This window comes from Balaenoptera ricei, chromosome 20, assembly GCF_028023285.1.
Source record: "Balaenoptera ricei isolate mBalRic1 chromosome 20, mBalRic1.hap2, whole genome shotgun sequence".
Taxonomy (NCBI): domain Eukaryota; kingdom Metazoa; phylum Chordata; class Mammalia; order Artiodactyla; family Balaenopteridae; genus Balaenoptera; species Balaenoptera ricei.
In genome coordinates, this window is record NC_082658.1 from 19,875,203 (window position 1) to 19,899,150 (window position 23,948).

The 23,948-nt window shown below is 40.2% G+C and overlaps 2 protein-coding genes and 1 long non-coding RNA gene across 5 annotated transcripts in view; 1 reads left to right on the plus strand and 2 right to left on the minus strand.

Annotated features, from left to right (window-relative positions):
• The window catches only part of LOC132355058 (uncharacterized), a 249,465-nt gene that overhangs the window by 90,136 nt on the left and 135,381 nt on the right, over nt 1–23,948 (plus strand). For all 3 annotated transcript variants that reach the window (XR_009499517.1, XR_009499519.1, XR_009499518.1), the window contains exon 4: nt 4,927–5,052. This is a non-coding gene — a long non-coding RNA (uncharacterized LOC132355058). The remainder of the gene's footprint in view (nt 1–4,926; nt 5,053–23,948) is intronic.
• Nucleotides 1,596–6,763, minus strand: LOC132355048 (keratin, type I cytoskeletal 12-like). The gene is made up of 8 exons (XM_059907228.1): nt 6,200–6,763; nt 5,726–5,808; nt 4,609–4,765; nt 3,491–3,652; nt 3,263–3,388; nt 2,902–3,122; nt 2,179–2,249; nt 1,596–1,705 (listed from the first exon to the last, which is right to left on the minus strand). The coding sequence occupies exons 1-8, from the start codon at nt 6,746–6,748 to the stop codon at nt 1,608–1,610; spliced, it is 1,467 nt and encodes a 488-aa protein (XP_059763211.1). The 5' UTR covers nt 6,749–6,763; the 3' UTR covers nt 1,596–1,607.
• Nucleotides 13,867–22,388, minus strand: KRT20 (keratin 20). Its single transcript, XM_059907226.1, is given in 10 exon segments — nt 13,867–13,964; nt 14,488–14,531; nt 15,253–15,473; nt 16,425–16,550; nt 16,742–16,903; nt 17,607–17,736; nt 17,738–17,761; nt 19,977–20,059; nt 21,980–22,258; nt 22,260–22,388. Coding segments are annotated over 10 exon segments (1,296 nt in total).

The window sequence follows — 23,948 nt, forward strand, 5'->3', positions numbered from 1 at the left end:
CTAACATTAGTTCTGGAAGGTGAGGTCTAGACAGAGAGCTGAATTGCCATGCGTAATAAAGTAAGATGAATGGAGCATCTGAGATCACTAGCAAATTTAAAAAGAAGTGTGACTTCAGAAAGCTGCATACGGAAGCAAGTCAGCTGAAAATGACATAATAATCTTCTGTGGGTTTTTGCAGCCAGTGCTGGAGTGCGTCCAGGCTTGCCTGACTCTCTCCTCTCCTTTCTGCTCCTTTGACGCTCCTTGCTCATCAGTTCCCCTGGTTTCTCCATAACATTTTGGTTACACACAGTAAATAATAATAGGACACAAATATTGAGTACTTTTAAGTGCCAGGGACTGTTCCTACTGTTTTATGTATGTTACCTCATTTAATCTTCACAAACTCACCCCACTTTAAAGATCAGGAAACAGAAGCAGGCAAGAGGTTAAGTTAACTTGCTATTAAGTATTAGGGTCAGAATTTGAACCCAGTCTGGCTTCAGAGATCAGGCTCTTAATTGTTAAATCTTGCTCTCATTTTCCTTTTAGGGTTTTGAATTTGGCAACCCAGATTGAACCACTGTCTACTCAGGCTTAGACTTTGGCCACCTTCTGCCCCAACCCAGAACATGACATCTGTTATTGACTTGTGGGTCTGCCCCACCCCAATAGTAACCCCACCCTGGGCCTTGCTGGTGCCCAACAGGAGAAAGGCCATCAAAGCAGTGTTTGTTTACGCCCCTGTGTCCTTTCTTATGTACTTCCTCTGTTCCCTTTCTCCCTTCTCTGCCTGGTTGGTTTCTGTATGAAGCATTTGGTTGCCTCCTCACAAATTTTACTTCCTCCGAGTATCCTTTGAACTTCTATCCACCCTATCTCACTGTATCACTGTTCCCAGTAGATGTCTATCTCTGCCCTCAGTTGGGAACTCCCCCAGGCAAGGACCATATCTTTATTCACCTTTGAGGCTTGAGTTTGGCACACTATGGGAGTTCATAAGTGTTTCTTGACTGAATGAAAGAAAGTGCTAGAAAAAGAACAGGACAAATGTTATCCCGTGTAGTGAACAATACAATTTTTTTGGTAACCTTGATGGGCTGATGTAAAAAGGAAAGAACTTCTAAAAGAATCTTCTTAGCATAATCTCCCACTTCAACATCTTTATCTCAGTGTTTATCTACTACTAATAATTAGTATTTCACAAACCTCTCTCTACGTCCTTGACACTATTGTTGGAGTCAAGGAGGTACACACTTCACATTATTACCATGCATCTTTTATTAAGATTAACTTTTTAAAAATGATGCTACTTGATCAAAGTCCGGTGATTAAAAATATGTTCCAGGTCACTAGAAGAAAGTTTATTAAAAGACTACTCTAGGTCCAGAAAGATGTAAGGCAATTTTGATTTGTTATAAAGACCAACATTTCCACAATTATTTGTAATTAAATTTTGTTTCAGAAGGCCAAAAAAGACTCATAGTGAATAGGGAATCCAAAGAAAATGAAACAAACAGAAATAGAGATTGAACTAATGTATCATCTTACTCTAAAAGGAATAATTTCTACTTGTAAATTTCTTGTTCCTAAGGAACCAGTCATGGGGCAGATCTTGTGAAATTTTATATTAGTTCTTCAACTTCCTGAACTTGGGATGAGACCACCTCACCATTCACCACTTCCTGCACAATTGTCTTGATTTTTCGGGCTCTGGTAGGGTCTAAAGATAAAAATGGAACAAAGAGGGCAAAAGTTAGTGTTTCAAATATTCATCTAAAATTGGTTATTTAACTTAAGCTTCTAAATTAGGTATTGACTGATACAGTCCATCAAATTTAAACTTTCAAAAGTGACTTTTGCATTCTAAATGAAATGCATTTTATTTAATAAAATGTATTCAGTGTTGTGCACAAATGAAAATATTTTTCTTTTTAAAATTTAAAAAGTGTTTATGATTCTCATAATACTTTGTAGATTTTTTTTCCTTCCTGAGCTTGCCAAAAGTTTTAACACACAACAGACTACTAATTTTTCTGCAGGAATGCATAAATATTTTTCCTTTGCTCTGAATACAAATATACTTTAAATTTAACTTAGTAATAACACTGCAATATCCAATGAGATCTTACAGTTTTAGTCATTAATAGATGTGATTCTGACTTATTCTAAGTGCTTCTTAGGGAATCTGCATACCTTTGGAGGAATCAGTTGACGGTGCTTGAGATGTGGGGGCTGTCACATGGGAACTTTCATCCAAACAGTCACTGTAAAGAAAACAAGGGAGTTGATATCACATGATGCTTTCTGGAATGAGAGGGAATAAGGAATTTGCTATTTGAGCTTAAAAAATGGCCAACTGGAGAAAGTATTATACATTTCTTGATTAAGAATGATTGAATGATGCACCCTGAGGGTAATCAGCTGGTGCAGTGCACCTTTGCTTTCAAACCCTGCCTAAAATGGGCTCTTAAAGTGAAGCAAACTGGCAATTAATGGAAGATCTGGTTTCCTGATTTACAGTCCTGAATTCTTCCCACTAGTCCAGGCTGTTATTACTTTTGGAAAGTTCGCTACAGTAGGTCTAAGGGGGTTGCGTGGCTGTGATTTGATGTCATTCTCAGCATCGGGGCATTAACATCAGAACTCGGACGGTTGATTTTTCTAATACTCATCTGCAGTATGCCTCTGTGATGCCATTGTTCATCCCAGCATTTTATTAACTTTTATCAGGGAAGATAACAGGTGACAACACTTTGCAAAATGTACAGCATTTAACAAATCTAAGGCATGTCTTTACTAGATGTGTTATTTTCTGTCAACTAAAGAACCCTTCCCACTTCTATTGCCCCCAAACTGCATCAGTGTCCGCGGTCCGTCAGCCATTGAGGTTACTTTCAGCCTCAGTTATCTATTCACCCTTGAGCTTCTCCGTCCAGCAGGCGGCGGTAGGTCTCGATCTCCAGCTCCAGACGGGCCTTGATGTTCAGCAGCAGCTGGTAGTCGGCGCTCTGGCGCTCGGCGTCGGCGCGCACTTGGAGCAGCTGCTCCTCCAGGCTGCCGATGAGCTGCCGCGCCTGGGACAGCTGCCCGCAGTAGTCGCCCTCGGTTTCGGCCAGCGAGTCCTCCAAGGATTTCTTCTGCACGGGGGAGGGAAATGGCACAGACGTAACAATGGAGGGGACCGAAATGCGGAAGGCAGCCAATGGCCTTGCTAATTTGGACGCAACATTTCCTTTGCAAGGCGAAAGGAAGCCGCGTCTTTTGGGGCGCGCCGTACCATGGCGAACTGGGACTGGAGCTCGATCTCCAGGTTTTGAAGCGCGCGCCGCAGGTCGGTGACCACGCTCTTGCTGCACTGAAGCTCCTCGGTGTTGCTGCTAATCTCCTTCCTGAGCTCGCCGCTCTGCCACAGAAAAGAGGGGCGAGGGGACGTGAGCCAGCCCTGCTCCTCTCCCCCGTCTTTAGTGCAAGCGTATCAAACGCCTTTTGTCTTTGTTACTGGTACCTTTTCAATGAACCAGGCTTCCGCATCCTCCCGGTTCTGCTCGGCTATGGCTTCATACTGCCCCCGCATGTCGTTAAGGAGGCTCGTGAGGTCCACTCCGGGGGCAGCGTCCATTTCTACGCTGACCTGGCCTGGGCCGCCGGCCCGGAAGCTTTGGAGCTCCTGGGGACAGCGAGTGAGAGAGAGGGGCGCAGGGGCCCATTGTGACTTTCGTGGGCCCCTTCCTCCACAAAACATAGTTGGTATAAAGACAAACCTATCAATACAATATATTCAAACATGTTTTACCTAAAATTCGTATTTTTATTCTGATTTTGAAAGAACTTAAGACATTTTCACGGGCCCCTAAGCTCACCGCGGGTCCTGGGTGCTGTGCCTACCATGCCTGATGGATGAGTTGGCCCCGCTTCTTGGGGCTCCACAACCTTTACAAGAAGGGAAGGCCTGGTGGAAATGTGCCCGGGGTTTTCAACTGCGGCTGCCAAACCGAGGGCTGCAGACGGTCCCTGGGCTTGCCCACTGTTTGTACCATAGTCATTGCTTTACAGTGGAAAGCTCTTTAGGAGCCTAGTGCCAGGGTCATGCATGATTACTTATATACATTGTGGTATATCAGAGTTCCATGTGTGTATTACACTGGGTATAATTCGTTTCTCTAACATATATAACAGTATGTATTATTGGTAGATTTTTATTTTTGAATTTTAAAAATACTATATCTTTTTCTTGATAAGTATCTCCTTTTATTTTCTATGACAAAACAGATTAATTCTTCAATCCTTCCAGAATTTTTTTCACTAGATAGTGCAGTGTCAGCCTTTTAACATTTTTTTCCTAGCTAATGAATAAAAATACTATATTTTAAGAAATCACTTAATCAGGACAATTAAAATTCTGATTGTCCTTACCAAATGATGAAAATGACAAAATCAAAAAGTGCCTCTAATGTGTTAAACTTTAACAGAAACCACCACCACAACTTCAAAACAGATGGTCATCTTAATAGGGGGATAGTGTATCATGCATATCTCTTCTAACTCCAGATTTATAAATTTGAAATTGTAATTTTTGAGTCTGGTAGAAAAAAGCAGCTTAGAGAACTGTGCTTTCTGGCTCACCTCCTCGTGGTTCTTCCGGAGGTAGGCCAGCTCCTCATTCAGGGTCTCGATCTGCGTCTCCAGGTCAGCTCTGGCCAGGGTCATCTCGTCCAGCACCCTGCGCAGGCCATTGATGTCGGCCTCCACGTTCTGGCGCAGGGCCAGCTCATTTTCGTATCTGAAAACCAAGTGCAAAACAGTCCAGGGAATCAACACACCCATTTGAATAAGCCCCCTGCGATCTTCAGGGCTGTTTTGCGTATAAATTTAGCAGCATTGTAATGCATGATACTGTTTTTGCTTTTCTAACTTTTTCTTTTCCTTTTTTTTGAATGATAGGTTGCTGCTCAGTTGGAGAGAAGTGAAAAAATTAGGAAGTGATACTTTTCTACCAGCAATGAACCGCAATAGCACCGCATCCCAGGCTACCTCTTCCCGTCTGGCTGCCTGCCCTGGCTATGAACAGTAAGTAGCAGCCCCTCTCTAGGCGGAGTTTCTGATGGAATCCTAAAAGCGGTTGAAAATTAAATAATAATTAGTCATCTCGCTTAACCTTTATTCATGGTTTAATTTAAAACAGTGAGACTTCTTTAGTAACTCGTACTAAGGTTCAGGATCATCACCACTGCCACATCCTGTGAGGAAATTTTGCAGAGCAAAAAGGACGTTAGTATTTTCTCCTTATGTCTGAGGGTGGTGTATGGGAAAGGAGGACGCAATATAAAAATAAATGCCTGGTTAATATTTTAGTTGTATGTGTCATCGGGAAAAAGGTCACTTCACTGAACGCCCAGGCAAAAACATTAGTAATTCATTTTGATGCATGGAAGTTTGAGGTTTAGAACGCTGGTGGAATTATCATGTCGCAGCATGCGTCAATAACAAATGTCAAATATGTCAATCCATAGCCCTGGGTTTAAGTACTTTATAACTAAGGACACGTAATGTGAATTGTGTTTGAATCTAGTTACTTTCTAATAGAATGCCCAATGTGAATTTACCAAAACATTAAATGTATGGAGCATGTGAACTGCAGAAGCTTGGAAATATTCGCCATCAATGAAGGCAGGAAAATAGAGAAAAAGAAGAGATACTGGGGCATGTTAATCCTCATTAGTCTTTCTTTTATTCTACTCACTTCATTCTGAAGTCTTCGGCAGCCAGTTTTGCATTGTCGATCTGCAAGAGGAGCTGGGCGTTTGCAGTGCTGTCAGAAATGATCTGGCAAAACAGGGCAAGACACACAAAGTGAGGTCGTAAAAGATAGTGTTTTGCAAATATATCTTTGACTGGAAAATTTTAGGTGATGTTATGATGCTGTTTTATTAAGGGTTTAAGGCAGTTAACTTTTTAAAAGCAAATATGTGTAGAGAATATTATTTAAAAATTAAGAAACGTACATTTCCCCCAGAAAAGGTAGTGGTAAAAAACAATCACTTTATGGTAAATGATAAAATGAAACTAAATATCTTAAGATGAGAAATTATTCCAAATACAGTTGAATGGAAAGATATCTAAGTTTTAGGTGCTTTATGACTGTAAAATATTGAAATAGCAAAAAAGAAAAGTAAAAAATAATTCCCAAAGCCCCTCTAAGAAGCCATTTTGTTACCTTATTCCTGAGGTCTTCAATCAACAGATAATATTTACTGTAATCATTCTGTGACCTGGGGTCTCCAGTCCCAGGTCCTCGTGTTTCGTACCATTCTCGAATTTTGTTTTCTAGGTCAGCGTTAGCCTCTTCTAGAGCTCGAACCTTATCCAGGTAGGAAGCCAATCTGTCATTAAGATTTTGCATAGTTTCCTTTTCTGATCCAGAAAGAAGGCCTCCATCATTGCCAGAGAGAATCCCTAGAGAGCCCCCTCCTGGGCTTCCCCCAAATCCAATCCCCAGGTTTCCAAAGCCACCTCCCCTGCCTCCTGCATAACCAGCGCCCAGTCCTCCTGCAAAGGAACTTCCAGAGCCACCACCAAAGCCAGAGCTAGAACCAAACATGGAAGCAGCTGAAAAGCCTCCCCCACAGCTGCCTCCAAAGCCAAAGGCACTTCCCCCGTAGCTGCTTCCGATGCTTGAGGCAGAAATGCCCCTGGCTCTGCCCAGTGTCCCACTTTGGGAGGACAGCCGCTGGGACAGCCCAGAGGTGCGCACGGAGAGTGACATGGTGCTGCTCGAGAGACCCACAGCCAGGGACGGTGCAGTGGTAGCCAGGCAGGAAGGCTAACCTTTTATAGGTCACCGAATGGGTGTTGAAAAGTTCACTCTCTCCATTCAAAATATGTGTCTCCCCTCCCCCACCACCTTTTTTGGCCAGCTCAACAAGAAAATGGTTTATGCACATTGACAATTCATTGGTATAGAACTAATTGAATAATTGTTCCCATTACATATTTGTGATAGAAAGAAGAAATCTGGGTGGAGTACAGATAGGTTGTCATAAGGAATTTTTCATCAAATTATTCTATTGCTTGTATTCTCAGCACTGCCCAGTGTCTTAGGCACAGTAGGAAAGCAAAGAGTGACTGCTGAATGGATAAACTAATGAATATTTCTTCCTAAGTCTTAAGCTTCTTAAAGTTCACTCATATTTCCTACCCGTTTCCTTTAGAAAACTCAGTATAAACCATCTGATCACGATGTAGTGTATCTTCTAGCAGAATATAGTTTCAGAAACTGTTGTGAAACACACTGGTGGAAGGTGGGGAACAAACGCATTTTCTAGATTGATACTGGAATTTAAATTTTCAAAGATTTGAAAATCTTGTCATTAGGTTGTTGCATGGTTTCTCTTTTTCTGATTCAGAAAGAAGACCTCTTAAATATTGAAAAATGCTATTTTTGAGTAGAATATGATAGTATTTCCAGCAAGTCTTCCTTTACATGAAGTTTGACCTTCTTATTAAACTCCATGAAATCAGGAGCCTTGTCTGCTGGTTCACTGCTCTACCGCCAGCTTTGCTAGTGTATCGAAAAACAATTGATCTTTTTGTTTACTGAAATTGTATCAGTGCTCGTATCCTCAACCCCTTAACCTCCAAATATCCAGATATTATCTGCTCTGACTCCAGCCTCGCTGAAGGTGAGGTTCTTCAATTCTGTGAGTAGTCCTATGAACAGCTAGAGCCAGCTGTGCCCACTGGTGATTTGGGGGCAAATGCAGAGAGGTTCCACTTGAAGCCCATGTCAGACCTCTAGAGTATCAGTTCTGGCAAATGAAAGGATCTTGTGACCCCCCCTTTTTTTTTATCACTTTCCTAGGAACAGGAATGATGAACTCAGAGTGAAATCCAACTACAACTTCCTTTTACCTTTTTATAGAAGGGAGATATGCCAAGGGACATATTTTCTCCTAACTTATACACTTCACAAAGAGCAAGCAAGTGGGATGTCTAAATAAAGGGGTTTTTAAGCAAGAAATTTGCAGAATTTACATATTCTCATTCACAATAGATATAGAAAGGAAACAGCAATCCAATGCAGACTCAGCTTGAAGAGAGGGGCCATAATCCATCCATTTGTTCCATTTCTTGAGAGAATGGAAACTTGTTAAGTGGAAATGCCAGGGGCCCCAGCTTTATACGGAGATTTTTACCAAGGATTCCTTTAAACGATTACTGGCATTACAAGCGTTTTTTTTCTGATCTTGTCCTTGTTTGAATCATTAGTAGTTATTGTGTACTTAATATGTTCTAGACATTGGGCAGGTGAACTACAGACATTTTTAACCTTTGTGTCAACCTCTTAAGGTGGATATTTTTATCCCATTTTACAGAAGAACAATCTGAGGGTGAGGATGTTAAATGACTTATTCAAGGCCACACAGCCAGGAGACGGCTAAGATAGGATCTGGGTCTGCAGTGCCTTCTATAGACAACACAACCCTGCTGCTTGCAGTGAAAACAAAAAGGACAGAGGGTCACTCTGACCCCCAAATCATGAGACTGGGTTTCTGCCCTGCACGTCAGCCAGGAGTTTTAGCTCTTTCATTTACAAAAAAGCTTTCTCTTTGAATTTCATTTCTCAGTGTACAGCCTGAGACCCAGTGATCTACTCTTCATGGTTTATCAGAAATGGCGTCACAAATGAAATCTTGGGAACCTATAGGCAAATGTGTTTTTAGTTATACCTTTTGACATGTAGTCACATCTCCAGAGGTCTTATGAAGTACTAGTTAAACTTGCACTTCCCACCCAGGGACTTGACATTATGGCTGTAAATTATTAGTCTCTCACAAGTAACATCCCCCTGAGACAGAGTGAATCCATTTTATTGCCATAGAAATGAAAACAGACTATTACTTGCTTACAGAGTCAGAAGGAATGTGCCAAATTCAGAATTGTAACTTCATGATATCACATAATATGGGAATATGATTAACTTGAATGTTTGAACTTGGAATCAATTTAGTGCTGAAATGTATACTTTCCAACTCTAATGCTTATATGTAAATTTTAAATAATCTTGTTCAATATCTATACATTATGTTTACACATTATACCTTTGTGTTTCTATACATATATATTATCCTAGACTGTAAGCTTCTCAGGTAAGTGCTATGTCTACTTCATTTTTTATCCTGAGTCTTAGCCTAGTATTTGGCTAAACTTCATTCTTGCACACTTAGAGTTATTTCACTTGAAAGAACTTAATCCTTAATATATTTGAATGTGTCATTTAAAATTCATTTCATTTGAACATGACTTTGCTCAAATTTACTGGTATGCTTTGACCAAGATTTATTCTGAATCCAATTATGAATGGGGAGCAACTTCAGAAGTTGAAAAGAGAAATATTTCTTCTTCAGTGGCTTTTTTTTGTGGGGGGAGGGAAGGCTAAGTTAAATAATTAAGCCTCTATTTTAGAGTTTTTAGAAGTGAACGTAACTTTCTTTGACAGCTGTAAAAATGCAGGAGGGTGGGAATGTATAAAATGGGCTTGTTGGCAAAATGATTACATAAGTTGAGGCACAGAGGAATATGACTACAACTTGGGTGACTGTTCAAAAGAATTACGTCTTCCATTTTTGTAGAGTTTAGAGAATATTCAAAATGAGGATTATTATTTATATGGCATTTGTAAATCTCTAGATTTTTATTAAGTAAAACATGTGCTCATCTTCTCATTTCAGATTGGTTAGTTTCCTGGTCTTTGTTTGCAGGATTTTCCTCCTGAATTCTTTCTCTTAAAGACAGACCTTTCACTGGAATTCCCTGGCGGTCCAGTGGTTAGGACTTGGCGCTTTCAGTGCTGGCGCCGGGTTCGATCCCTGGTCGGGGAACTAAGATCCTGCAAGCTGCCAGGTGCGGCAAAAAAAACAAAAAACAAAAAAACCTTCCACTCTGTGCAATTTACTGATTGCTTGGTAGATGATACCTTTCTTTTTTGCTTTGAATAACATTTTAAGATCCTGTGACTGAATGAAAGAATACTGAGTTACTGACTTTCATGCTGTGCTTTTGAGATGAGGATGAACAAGGATCCTGGTGGTCACACTTGAGGATAATTTCTGGATTTCACAGCTCAGTGGTTCTCAAAAGCAGGGGAGGATTGTGAGAGAGATGAGGAGGAAGATAAAATAATACCCTGGTAAGGTGAATTTTGGAAGTGAGCCTAGGAGAGAGAAAACAGATGTTTAAAGGGAAATTAAAAAATAGAAATTGCTTACCAATGCCTTAAGTTGGAATTGTTATTTCAGGGTGTAATCAGGTACCTGAGACTGCCCTCCAGTGAGTAAGAGTGAGAGCAGAGAGTATCCACTGGTAAAGTTTTTTTTTTTTTAAAGGTAACTTTATTTTTATTTATTTACTTTTGGGTGCGTTGGGTCTTCCTTGCCGCGTGGGCCTTCTTTAGTTGTGGTGAGCGGGAGCTACTCTTTGTTGCAGTGTGCGGGCTTCTCATTGCGGTGGCTTCTCTTGTTGCGGAGCACCGGCTCTAGGTGCGCGGGCTTTAGTAGTTGTGGCCATGGGCTTAGTTGCTCCGCGGCATGTGGGATCTTCCCGGACCAGGGCTTGAACCCATGTCCCCTGCATTGGCAGGCGGATTCTTAACCACTGTGCCACCAGGGAAGCCCGACTGGTAAAGTTTTGATTTTATATCATTTCATGTCATTCTTCTTTTTAAATGTTGTAAAGACTCAGTGAGGAAGTAATTCCCAAAGCCCAGAAAAAAAGCATAATTCTCTCCATCCTGACTTCACCTCTAGGGGTTCTCTCTGCATTTGATAGCTCCACTTCTGCACTGCTGATTTCATATAAAGTCCTGAAACACACTGATGATGATTCTAACGTGTGATAAAGAGACCTGTATATAAAGACATACAAACGTTCTCTGGATCTGTATGCCTGTGAGAAGTAGGATTGTGCTGTTCTGGTTCTTAACTTGTACAAGAAGTATAGCTACATTAAAAAAAAAAAAAAAAGAAGTAGAGACAGATACAGAGATTAATGCTTCACTTTCACACAGTAACTACTGGTAGAACTGGAGGTTAGAACCATCTGGTTCCATGTGTATGTGTGGTCTCATCTAGTTTCTTTGAAAGATTACGTGGAAGAAACTAAAGATAGACCAAAAGGTGAGGATTAATCTTCCTTTTTTTATGATAGGAAATTGAGTCAAAAATAATAATTCTACCTCCTTTGACAAAGCGTCATTATTGCCATATGACAATGGCCATGCCTAGTGAATTTCAAACCCATCTCCTGCAAGTTTTTTATTAATTAGACTCACAATGTCTGGTATTTGCATGTCAGTTTCAGGAAATGTGTCTTGGTATGTGAAAAAGAATTCACTTCTAAAAGTTCTTAACATCTTTAAAAGCAATTTACTAACTAAAGTGACTTGGAAGGAAATTAAGAAAAAAAAAAAGAGTGAAACCTCTTTACTTCTTTGAAAAGGAAAGGGAAGAGAAGGGGTGAAAATAATATCTTTTCTGACAAAAATTGTGCTGAATCAAATCTTGTGTGTGATGTTAGCTGGACATTTGTGACAATTGGGTGTTGTGAGTGTCTGGCTAGTGAAAATGACAATTAGAAAACAACAAAACAACTAAGGATAGGAATTCATTTCAAGTGTGACTCAGTAATTATTTGTCACATAATTAGTTGCTTAAAAAGGTATCATGACTTTAGACAAACAGCCCTGAGGTTCAGTCTTTCTCTGTTACTTGGTAACTGCGACTTTGGGAAAGTACTTATTTCATGTCTTCATATATAATTCTCATTTGTCCTTATATGTAAAATGGGGATAATACTATAAGGTCAAACTGCTATTTTTGAAGGTCAAAAATGATCCCATATTGGCAAGTTCATATGATTCAACCTAATACCCTCTACCTCATGGGTAGAAGATTTTAATTTAATTGTGAAGATTAAATGAGAAATGCATATAAAATGCTGGCACACTGTTTAGTTCATAGTAAGTGCTCAATAAAAGGGTAGATATTACTATCCTAAGTGAATCACATTATTATTTTCAATATAATAATCACACTCAAAATCCATTTTTTTTTTTTTTTTAAATTTTTGGCTTCGTTGGGTCTTTGTTGCTGCTCATGGGCTTTCTCTAGTTGCGGTGAGTGGGGGCTACTCTTCATTGTGGTGCGTGGGCTTCTCATTGCAGTGGCTTCTCTTGTTGTGAAGCATGGGGTCTAGGTGCGTGGACTTCAGTAGTTGTGGCTCGCGGGCTCAGTAGTTGTGGCACACGGGCTTAGTTGCTCTGTGGCACGTTGGATCTTCCTGGACCAGGGCTCGAACCCGTGTCTCCTGCATTGGCAGGCAGATTCTTAACCACTGCACCACCAGGGAAGTCCCTCAAAATCCTATTTATTTACAAACTTAAATATTAAAATTTAAATCCAAGCTATTCATTTACTAGAATACAATGATAGAGGGCAAATTTATTTTTTCCTGGAAACATTTGCAAGGCAGTTATTACTCACTAAAATGCAAATTTAGTGAAATTTAGAATTTAGAATGCTCACTAGAATACAATATGTGACCTTTTGTATCTGGTTTCTTTCATTTAGCATCATGTTTTTAAGGTTCATCCATGTTGTAGCATGTATCAGTACTTCATTCTTTTTATTGCAGAATACTATTCTATTGTAGGGATATACCACATTTTGTTTATCCATTCATCAGTTGATGGGCATTTGAGTTGTTTACGCTTTGGGGCTATTATGAATAATGCTGCTATGAACATTTGTGTACAAAAGAACACATTGTATGATTCCATTTATATGAAATGTCTAGATTAGGCAAATCCATAGAGAGAGCAAATAGATTAGCGGTTGTCAGGGCCTGGGGGGAAGAGGATTGGGGTGACTGCTAATGGAGCTTCTTTTTGGGGTGATGAAAATGCTCTAAGATTAGATAGTGGTGATGGCTGCACAATCCTGTGAACATACTAAAGATGACTGAATTGCATACTTTACAAGGATGAATCTTATGGTGTGTGGATCATACTTCATTAAAACTGTTATTAAAAAAAATAGAAACATTTCATAACATACAATTACCACGTAAAGAAAGAAAGCACTCGATGATGCTTTATGCAGTTTGTTATCATAAAGAGAAGCATTCTGCCTTGAGAAAGGTTTTGCTAATTTTGCTTTAATCTACTTCCATTTCAAGCATAATGTGCTTCATTCTTATTCTGCTCTGCGATTACGTTTGGAATTTGATTCTCAAATTATTCAAAGAGCCGAGTTCAGTTTTAAAGGGCAGTGGAGACAATGGGGGGAAGAAAGCAGATGTAATTTAAAGCTAGAAAATTATACTGATATTGAAAATTAACCAAGATAATTAAAAATTAGCTGATAATGAAATTAACCAGGAAATTGACTCAAGAATCCAGGGACCCCTGAAAGGAGATTTTGCAATTCAGAAACAGGAGGAATTAGAGAGAGGTTCATTTACAGTTTGCAGAGACTCCTCTGCTCTGTAAGGTTTAGTAGAATTGAAGTGTGCTATAATTTTCAGGAACATTAATGAATTGATATTAGGTGGTCTATAGCTTGTGGTTAATGCATTTTGTGGTAAAGGTGTCAGTAATGATATTTTAAATATCCTAGTGCTCATTGGATTTCATTTTTGCAGGCAATTTGCAGCTCCTCTGAGTGAAACATTTATATTCAATTACAGAGATGGATAAATGGGCTTTTCCCCTTCTTCTAATCACTACGAAGCATTAATGGTGCTTTCTGTTGCCGCTGTCTCGTAGGCAGCAAAAGTTATAGCTACATTTCTTTCAAAAACTCAGCAGCAGCACCTTCTGGCAGCCATTTACATACTTTCTTCCACTTCTTTAACTTTAGATTACACAGTCTTGCTGTCCACTACTTCTTGTACAACTGTCTTAATCTTCCTGGTTTTCTTTATATCTGAATTTAGATTTAAATATAAAATGTTAATTCAGACACATGACTCTGCTGGTTTATAATACTCAACTTTAAATTATTATTATTTTGTATGTATTTCCTTCTTTTAGAAAAAGGTTGAATCCATTCTCTTTCTTAAATGATCTTAAGTCCATTTTATAAATAAATGCAGAAATGTGCCACTCTTCCCAAATTTACACATTTTCTACTCTCCCCGCCAAAGAAATATGCCATATTAAATTAAGTAAAATGCACATTTTCATTTTATTTTTCCCTTTCAGAATCTTAGGATGTCTCAGGACAGTAATAGCATGGGCCAAGAAAATCACCCTGTCATTGGGAATGTGAGAAATTTCCCATGTGGAGGGTTTCTTTATGTGATGTGCCTGATTTTCAGCATCCCTAGGGTACATCTGTTTACTTGAGAACTGACCTCCCTTTGCTTTTCACCAGTGGCAGTTTACTTGTTAGTTGTAAACTACTGAGTGAGAATTCAGTCTTATAGGAAATGTGTTAAAATTAGAACACTTATCTCTCTCCTCCAGGGTGCTTAACTGATATTCTGTAGTTCTGTTTTTTTTTTTTTAAGAAAAGAAAAAGAAACAGAAAAAAGCGCTATTGCCATTTTGAAAATGAAGCGCTCTCCTGCCTTGTTGTTTCAAAATAAAATCTGAGTGAGGTAAGTTTTACTGCTGTTTGTATTTTTTCCCCCCTTTACAATGCTTGTTACTTCAAACTTGAGTGTCTTACTTTTTAACTTGAAAAATCCATAGCTTCAAAACTGACCTGTTTAACATATGCTAGAAGTTTCTGAATTAAAATAACAAAATGACAGTGGAAGTTTACATCTTGTGTTCTCTTGTTGCCTTTTGTGGGTGTGGTATTTGAAGACATGTTGATTCTCAAACTGGTTCCCACAGACTTCTGTGGCCTGTTGTTCAATTCATGACCTTGCAATGAGAACTCTAAAAAGTTATAGTGCTTTCGATTATGTATTAATCATAAAAATTAACATAAGCGTAATCTGTATCACCTCCACAACCATCTTCTACCTCAGTCCTATGACATGACCTCAAGTATAAAGGATGTACTTGGTATTTGGGAGATGTGCGTACTGGTTGGTATATTTTTGTTTTGTTGTTGTTGGTGGTAGTGGTGGGGTGTGTGTAATTCCTTTTGTGCTAGGGATTGCATTGGTGCTGGGGAACGAGTGACAGAGTTTAAGGTATGGACAGTAAAATGGAACAGCGTATAGACATTGACACATACCCCTTGATTCTGAGAGCCTTACTTTACATCTTCTCCTTCTAGAAGGCAGCGGTAGGTAGCAATTTCCTGCTCAAGCTGGCTCTTTATGTCAAGGAGGATATTATATTCGTGGCTCTGGTGTTCTGTATTGGTCCGAATCTGCACCAGTTGGCCCTCGAGGAAGTTAAGCTGTGTCTGGATTATGGCCAAGTGGCTACAATAACGAGCATTGGTCTCCTCTAGTGTATGCTCCAAAGCTTCTTTCTATGAGCACAAGAAAAAGAGGATGTTTCTTACTTGAGGACTTGATTTAAGAGGTGGCTCAATTTTAATTTCTTTTGAGGAGAATTTCTATAGCTAGTCATTGTAGGTATCACACATATTTCTAGCTTTATCTCCCACTCTTTCCATCTAGGCAACCTCAGCCAGCCAAACCTAACTAGGATCACTGGCTTTGGGTTTTTCTGTTTATTTGTTTTCAGCTTTGCACTCACTGTTCTCTTACTGTGGTATAGTGTAATATTGTTCTCAGTATTTGCTTCCCCTCCCTGGGATTTGTGGTGCCTTTCCATGTGGAGGATTGGACTTTCTAAACCCACTGATGCCAGGCTTGGTTATGTGACCCTCTTTCTTTAGCTAATGAAATGCAAGTGAAACTGACAAACGCCTTTTCTGAGAAGATAGCTTTAAGAGCTGTCACATGGTCTGGCCATTGTCCCTTTCCTTCTGGCACAACACGTAGGGTCTGCTCCTTTCGACTTAGCCTGGAGCGGAAATGTCATGGAGCAGAGCTGCAGCCGGCCCATGAAGGATGTAGTGTTGTTATCGTAAGCCACCGTGATCTGGGGGTTGTTACCACAGCATAATGCATTATGAGCTGTTATGCTTAGCCTGGAATGTCTTGACCCCTATTCTTCAATTGAAAATTCATCTCAGTTTTTCAGATCTACTTTAAATGATGCTTGCCCTGTGAAATCTTCCAGCTCTACTTTGTCCTCTGCATCCTTGCAGTGTCTTGCCCTTTCCCTTGATTTTTTTCTGTCTTTTCATTATAATCAGTTGTTTGACTTGTTTCCCTGCCTGTTCTGCAAGGGGCCGGGGTGGGGTGGGGGGGGCGGTGGTTATTTCTTATAGGTATTTGCATTTCCAGAGTTCCTGATACAGGCACTTAGTAAACACACACCCCATGAGCGTTGAAAGTTAGATGTGCTTTACCAGGCTGAGATGGGACTGGAGCTGTATCTCTAGGCTCTGGTAGGTGCGTCTCAGCTCCTTTATTTGATCCCTGCTTTCTTCTAACTCTTCAGTGCTCACTGTGACTTGCTGTTGCAGAGTTTCAATCTAAAGTTCCAAAAATGAAAAAAATAAGTAAGGAAAGAAAGAAAAAGAATATAAGAAACAAAGGAAGGGAGGGTGGAAGGAAGGGAAGGATGGAGGGAGAGGGAGAGGAGGGAAGGAAGGAAATGAGTTAATCTCTTTCTTGGAAGACAGCTTCCGCACATTTTGCTTACCCATTAGAATTATGCTATTACCTGGGTCTCATACTGTTCTTTGGCCTTCTGAAGGTTCTCCTGGGCCATGGCTTCATATTTCTGCCTCATTTCACTCATGATGGCGCTGAGGTTCAGGCCTGGAGCAGCATCCACCTCTACGTTTACCTTATTGCCCAAATGAGCCCGTAGGCTCCTCACTTCCTAGAGAGGGAAAATCCTGATTGATTATAGTCTTTTTTTTTTTTTTAAGATGTTAGCTATGAGTTTTTCTTTTCTTTTTTTTTTTTTTTAAAAGTATTTATTTATTTATTTATTTTTGGCTGTGTTGGGTCTTCGTTTCTGTGCGAGGGCTTTCTCTAGTTGCGGCAAGTGGGGGCCACTCTTCATCGCGGTGCGCGGGCCTCTCACTATCGCGGCCTCTCTTGTTGCGGAGCACAGGCTCCAGACGCACAGGCTCAGTAGTTGTGGCTCACGGGCCTAGTTGCTCCGCGGCATGTGGGATCTTCCCAGACCAGGGCTCGAACCCGTGTCCCCTGCATTAGCGGGCAGATTCTCAACCGCTGCGCCACCAGGGAAGCCCTGATTATAGTCTTGAAGCACATTCTCAGGTGAGGCTGTGCCGAAAAGACATAGGAAGTCTTCTGGCTTCGTTCATTGGGGATGAGTAACACAGAAAGAAAATAACAACTTAGGTAAGACTTATTATGGTCCAGAGACTGCTCTAAGTCATTTAACCCTGACAGCAGCCTTATGAAAAGCTGTTAGGGCTCACATCATTCTCGTTGTCATCTTCTTCACCACTACCACCATCACCACATCTTCCTCTTTTTCCTCCTCCTCCTCCTCCTTATTATTACTAGAGCCATTCTATCATTTCCAACACCACTTCTGAATATTTTCTCACCTCCTCGTGTTCTTTCTGGAGGAGTATCAGGTCTTTATTCAGCCCTTCAGTTTGAATCTCCAAGTCTGTCTTCATTAGGATTAGGTCATCATAGACCATTTTCAGGCCTTGAGATCAACCACCACTGCTAGGCAGATCCCCGCTCACTCTCATACCTGTGAATTAAGTAGTATGGAGAGATAATTGAGTCCTTCTGAAACCATTATAGAAGAGATGATCTTAAAATGATGAGATCGATCTTTATGTGGTATACAAGGAGATCAATTTCAATGCATCACTGTGTCTCCCTTTATACGTTCTGAAAATGTTCTTGAGAACCTTGGAATCAGATCATAATATAGTCTCTGCGATTTGGAGTGATTAGTAAAAAAATCAATCTGAAATTACTTTTAAAAGTTCCTGGGCTTCCCTGGTGGTGCAGTGGTTGAGAACCTGCCTGCCAATGCAGGGGACACGGGTTCGAGCCCTGGTCTGGGAAGATCCCACATGCCGCGGAGCAACTAGGCCCGTGAGCCACAATTTACTGAGCCTGCGCGTCTGGAGCCTGTGCTCCGCAACAAGAGAGGCCACGACAGTGAGAGGCCCGCGCACCGCGATGAAGAGTGGCCCCCGCTTGCTGCAACTAGAGAAAGCCCTTGCACAGAAACGAAGACCCAACACAGCCATAAATAAATAAATAAATAAACCCAAAAGTTAAAAAAAAAAAAAAAAACTAGCACCGCACATATTTTCTAAAAAAAAAAAAAAAAGTTCCTGAATTCTAGAATGTATTTTTTTTAAATCAAAAAAATATTTTGCTCTGATTACTGTTTTAGCAAAGGGTTCTCATTACGGATATTAAATAATGGTTAGTTAGATTTGCTTAATGAATGCACTTGATCAGTTTATTTTTATTACTTTGTAAACAGATGCATCCAAAGTGAATTATCGTAAAAATTCGTGCATTCTCCTCTACGATCTTATATATTCCCATTTTTATTAAAGTAGTAAACTTTGAGAAAGGATAATGCAATGAGGCATTCAGATGCTGACTGGAATTAATGAACCTTTTAAAATTATTTATTTATTTTTAATAGATCCTTATTGGAGTATAATTTCTTCACAATACTGTGTTAGTTTCTGTTGCACAACAAAGCGAATCAGCCATATGCATACACATGTCCCCATATCCCCTCCCTCTTGAGCCTCCCTCCCATCCTCCCTATCCCACCCCTCTAGGTCATCACAAAGCACCGAGCCAATCTCCCTGTGCTGTGCTGCTGCTTCCCACCAGCCAACTATTTTACATTCAGTAGTGTATGTATGTCGATGCTACTCTCACTTCTCCCCAGCTTTGCCCTCCCACCCCATGTCCTCAAGTCCATTTTCTGTGTCTATCTCTTTATTCCTGCCCTACAACTAGGTTCATCAGTACCATTTTGTTTTGTTTTTTTAAGATTCCATATATATGTTAGCATACTGTATTTGTTTTTCTCTTTCTGACTTACTTCACTCTGTATGACAGACCCTAGGTCCATCCACCTCACTACAAATAACTCAGTTTCGTTTCTTTTTATGGCTGAGTAATTTTCCATTGTATATATGAACTTTTAATGCTTTAATTTTCAGATCTGCTTTCTCATTTCTTTCTTTCTGATCCCTTGTAGCATTAAAATGCTGCCCTTCTAAACCACAAAGAACTCTTCAGTGCCAATGCATTGTACAAATTCAGGATGAGGAGGCCCTAGTGTAGAAGCAGTTATTAGGAACAGCTCTGATCACATGTAGTGTGATGTGACCACAAGAGAGTGAACACAATTTGAACTGCTTTAATCAACCTAGTTCTTTGGTCGGTCAGACCATATTGTAAAACACTGTTAAACTAGAAAGCGTTAAGAGTCACCCCTGGAACTTGGGTTGTTTACTTGTAGGTGCTTAAAGGAACATGGAGGACTCACTTAGAGAATCACTGAGGGTAGATAAATGGCTCTCTTTAGATAACAGAAAGGCACTTAGGCAGAAGGGGGAGATGTAAATTGCCTTATTATTACTCCAAAGAAGAGAATGAGGGTCAATGGGTGAAAAGGTAGATGCCAGGTTACTAAAAAAGAACATTCTAGCAACCAGAGCTGAACAGTGAGAATAGTAGTAGTTACTGGAGGTGTTCATCTACACGCTGGGTGACCATATCTTAGGACTGTGGGAGAGAGAAGTCCAGTCCTGATGCTGGGCTAGACCAGAAAGCTTCTAACACCCTTTAAACACCAAGGTTCTGAGACTGTTCAGTGGTAGCTCCTTTGCCAACAATAGTGTGGAAAGCCGAGTGTCATGAAGGACCACTGAAAGGCACTCCTTTGCAGGAAGTGTTAACCATGGTATCAGAGCACCTACTTCAGCCTGAAGTCCTTGGCAGCCAGTTTAGCATTATCGATTTGCAGGACACGTCGAGCATTTTGCAGTTGACCATCTTTAATCTGGAAAATGCGCAAGAAAGAATGACATTTTCAACTGGACAGGAGTCTAAAGTGATTGAGTTGATCCTCAGATACGACCCCTCTTGTATCGAAGATGATGTTCATCTCAAGGATTTCCACGTGAAAACGGAAAGGAGGACTTTCGAGATGGGGATTTAACATGATAGACTCATAAAATGCAACTCTAGTCCTGAGGGTTTGGTCAGCTTTCTTATGATTCTACAAATGGAGAGTTTAATTCAACATGAGCCATCAGACCTTACTGAGTGCCTTGCCTTTGATGTTGTTCCTGCTTAGAACTTTCCTCTTAGCCCCTCTCATTTGGTGAACTCATCCTCCTCCAGGTCTCAGCTTAGACTTCATTGTTTCAAGAAAGCCTTCACTGATCTCCTCAAAACAGAGCTGGATGAACTGCCTGTTCTTTCATGATCTTACACAGCCCTCCCTTTATCCTTCCATGTGGGATAGTGCTGCCTTTGTCCATGCTTGTTTCCCCTAAATCACATTATGTTCACCATCATAGTCCCCAGTGCCCAGCACCTCGTTAGTGTGTACTAAGTTTTGGCTGAACGAATGCACACTTGCTATACGGTGGGATTTGTGCAAGGCACTGGGGCTATCAGGATGGATAAGCCCTTGATCTTAAGAAGTGGTTACCTAATGGATGAGTCCTCTAAGATGCATATGGATCAGAAGTCTGCTTATAAAAGATGCTATAACAGCGTGTCTCTTTCAGCAGATCTAGTCCTGGAGAGAGCTGCCTTCCTTCATATACTGGGTCTTCCCAGGTAAATGGAACATTTGGCTGTGCCTACGTGTTTGGGATGACAAATAGCTTCAGAACCACAAATCATGAGACGGCTGGGGGAGAATGGTTGGCTGATTTTGAACGTTTTTAGTGGGAGCCTGCGAAGAATGACCTGTTGGCAGAGGGGCAATTTAAACACCTTTGCCTCACATCCCCACGGTTCCTGAAACCCCAGAGTAACTTCCTGTGGAATCTGAATCAAATTGCACTGACGTCTAATACAATGCAAGAAAAGAGAGTGGTCTTTGCTGGAAAGAAAAGAGGAATGTTAAAATAGAAATGAAAACGAAAGGGACACTTTTCTTGATTAGATAAGAATTTTAAAACAGAGTAAGTGTCCTGTGTCATATTCAAAATCTTCAGTTAGGAACAAAGTCTTCTTTTATTCCACATAATTGATAAAATGGAGAACTCCACCTTTCTGGTATGACATGGGAGCAGGTACGATTGCAATAAATTTGAATTGGGGGCAATAAAACATTTTATTACTGTAGAGATGGTTTCTGAACTGCTTGCTGATGATGATCAGATTATTAAACATTTTAAAGACATTTTAAAATCCACTTGTCATTAAGACCAATACCCCTGCCCCCATTCCCACCCTGAATCACTTTATCATAGAAATTTATGATCCAGTATTCTGGATCATATTGTAATACTTGTATTACAACTCTTATATAAATGAAAGGAGGAAAATCTCTAAAGTGACTGGGGTTTTAAAAGTTGATGGAAATTAGGTAAAAAAAACTAAGAAAGATTTATTACCACATAAAAAAATTTGAGATCTTTCCAGAAAAAAAATGTTCACTCTCCACTTAGTCCTGACTTGGTAAACTGTGATAAAAATACAGATTATAAGCCTGGAGGATACAATTTTAATATTTTGTATGTAATTAGATTATTTTTTTAAATGTATGGTTTACAGTCATCCTATTATGTAGTCAGGTACTCCAGCGCCAAGGGTAGATGATAGAATATGCCATTTTTATAGATGTAGCATTTAAGCCTGATTTGCTTTACAATGTCCGTTCAGACCCACCTAACATATGTGCCCTTCTTGATGTATGATGCAGCTGAACAGTGGAATAGAAAGCACAGGTGTCAGGCCTCACCTGATTTCGCAGCTCTTTGATTTGTTCCAAATATGCACTGTGGTCCCGACAGGTGCCAGGCGTGTTGGTTTCATACCAGCGCTTGATCTGCAGTTCAAGTTTGGAGTTGAACTACTCCAGGGACCGCACTTTTTCTAGGTAGCTTGCTAAGCGGTCATTTAGGTTCTTCATGGTCATCTTCTCATTGCCAACACACAGGTTCCCTTCAGCGAGGTCACTCCCATAGCTCACCATGTGTCTAGAGGTCGGGGTGCGGGTGCCGTGGCCTCCAGCCCCCCCCATACACACTGGGTGCGACCCTGAGGTACTCTGTGCCCCCTTTCCTATATATGGAGCTGCTCATGCTGAGTGCAGGGCCCTGGGAGGAGGAACTCAGGCTTCGGTGGAAGCTTCTGTGATTGAAATCCATTGGGGATTCTAGGAGGAAGCAGCTGTAGCTTCAGAAGGGATGGAGCAGAGTCTGTCTCTCGGTTGTGGATGGGCTGACCTTTTATAGAATTCACAGGAGAAACGCCTCCTCTGCTGACATGTCACTTTATGATAGACGCCATAGTCCACCTTGCTTTGCCTTTTTTTTCCCCTTTGTACAGCAATCTATTTAATACCATTCCAGAAATTACCACTAGAGGCCTTTCTTAGAGGCTTTTCTCAGGGGTGATTTCTTTTTTTCGACAGAGGAAACAAAGGAAAACAGGAAGCTGTATTCTTTTAGCCCTTGCACCTGCCTTGGCACATTTTCTTTCATCCTAAGATACACATAAAGCATATTTGCAATCTCCATGAATAATTTATCTAAAAAGACACATGTGGGTACATAATAGTAAATCACACTAACGATAAAAAACAATGTTTAAAAATTTAAAAAAATATCTTTTTCTCTTTTTGGTGAGAACATTTAAGTTCTACTTTTTTAGTAAATTTCAATTACATTATCAACTATAGTCACCATGTTTTAAATTAGGTCTTCAGAACTTACCCATCTTAGAGCTAAAAGTTTGTACCCTTTTACCAGCTTCTCCCCATTTCCTTTAACCCTCCTCCCCCAGTCCCTGGCAGCCACTTTTCTAGGCTCTTTTCTATGAGTTTGACTTTTTTTTTTCTGTAAGATTCCCCGTGTAAGTGATACTATGCAGTATTTTTCTTTCTCTGTCTTGGCTATTTCACTTAACATAATGCCCTCAAGCTCTATCCATGTTGTTGCAAATGGCAGGAGATATATATATATATATATATATATTCTTATATTCTTTTTCCTCTTTATCTGTTCATCCGTTGAATGACACTTAACTTTTTCCATATCTTGGCTATTATGAAAAATGCTGCAATGAACATGGGAGTGCAGATATCTCTGAGACAGTGGTTTCATTTTCTTTCGATATACACCCAGAAGTGGAATTGCCTGATTGTAGGGTAGTTCTATTTTTATTTGTGTGTGTGTGTGTGTGTGTGGAACCTCCGTATTGTTTTACACAATTGCTGTACCAATTTACATTCCCACCAACAGTGCACCAGTGTTCCCTTTCCTGCACATCCTTGCCACCATTTCTTATCCTGTCTTTTTGATGATAAGCATTCTAATAGGTGTGAGGTGATATCTCATTGTGGTTTTGATTCGCATAAGAACAATGGTTTATATGTATTGCTAAGCCACTCTTCAGAGTCTCTGTTTTACGTTTTTTGGGGGCTGAGTTTATCCTGTTTAAAGATCATATTTTATAAGATGATTAAAAGACTTCATACAAACATAGAACCTCTAATATTTAAAACAGGAATAAAACATTTATACATTTGGAGATGTGATCTGGGAAAATGAATAAAACGAATTTAGGTGGATAGATGATTTTGAAGTTTTTTCCCTAATTCTAATGTCCTAAGACTAGATAATGCATGTAAATTTCTCAGTCACTGCCTGGCCTTAGGTCTTCTCTAGAAACGTAGAATAGATACCATAGTGCTTTGCACCTGACCT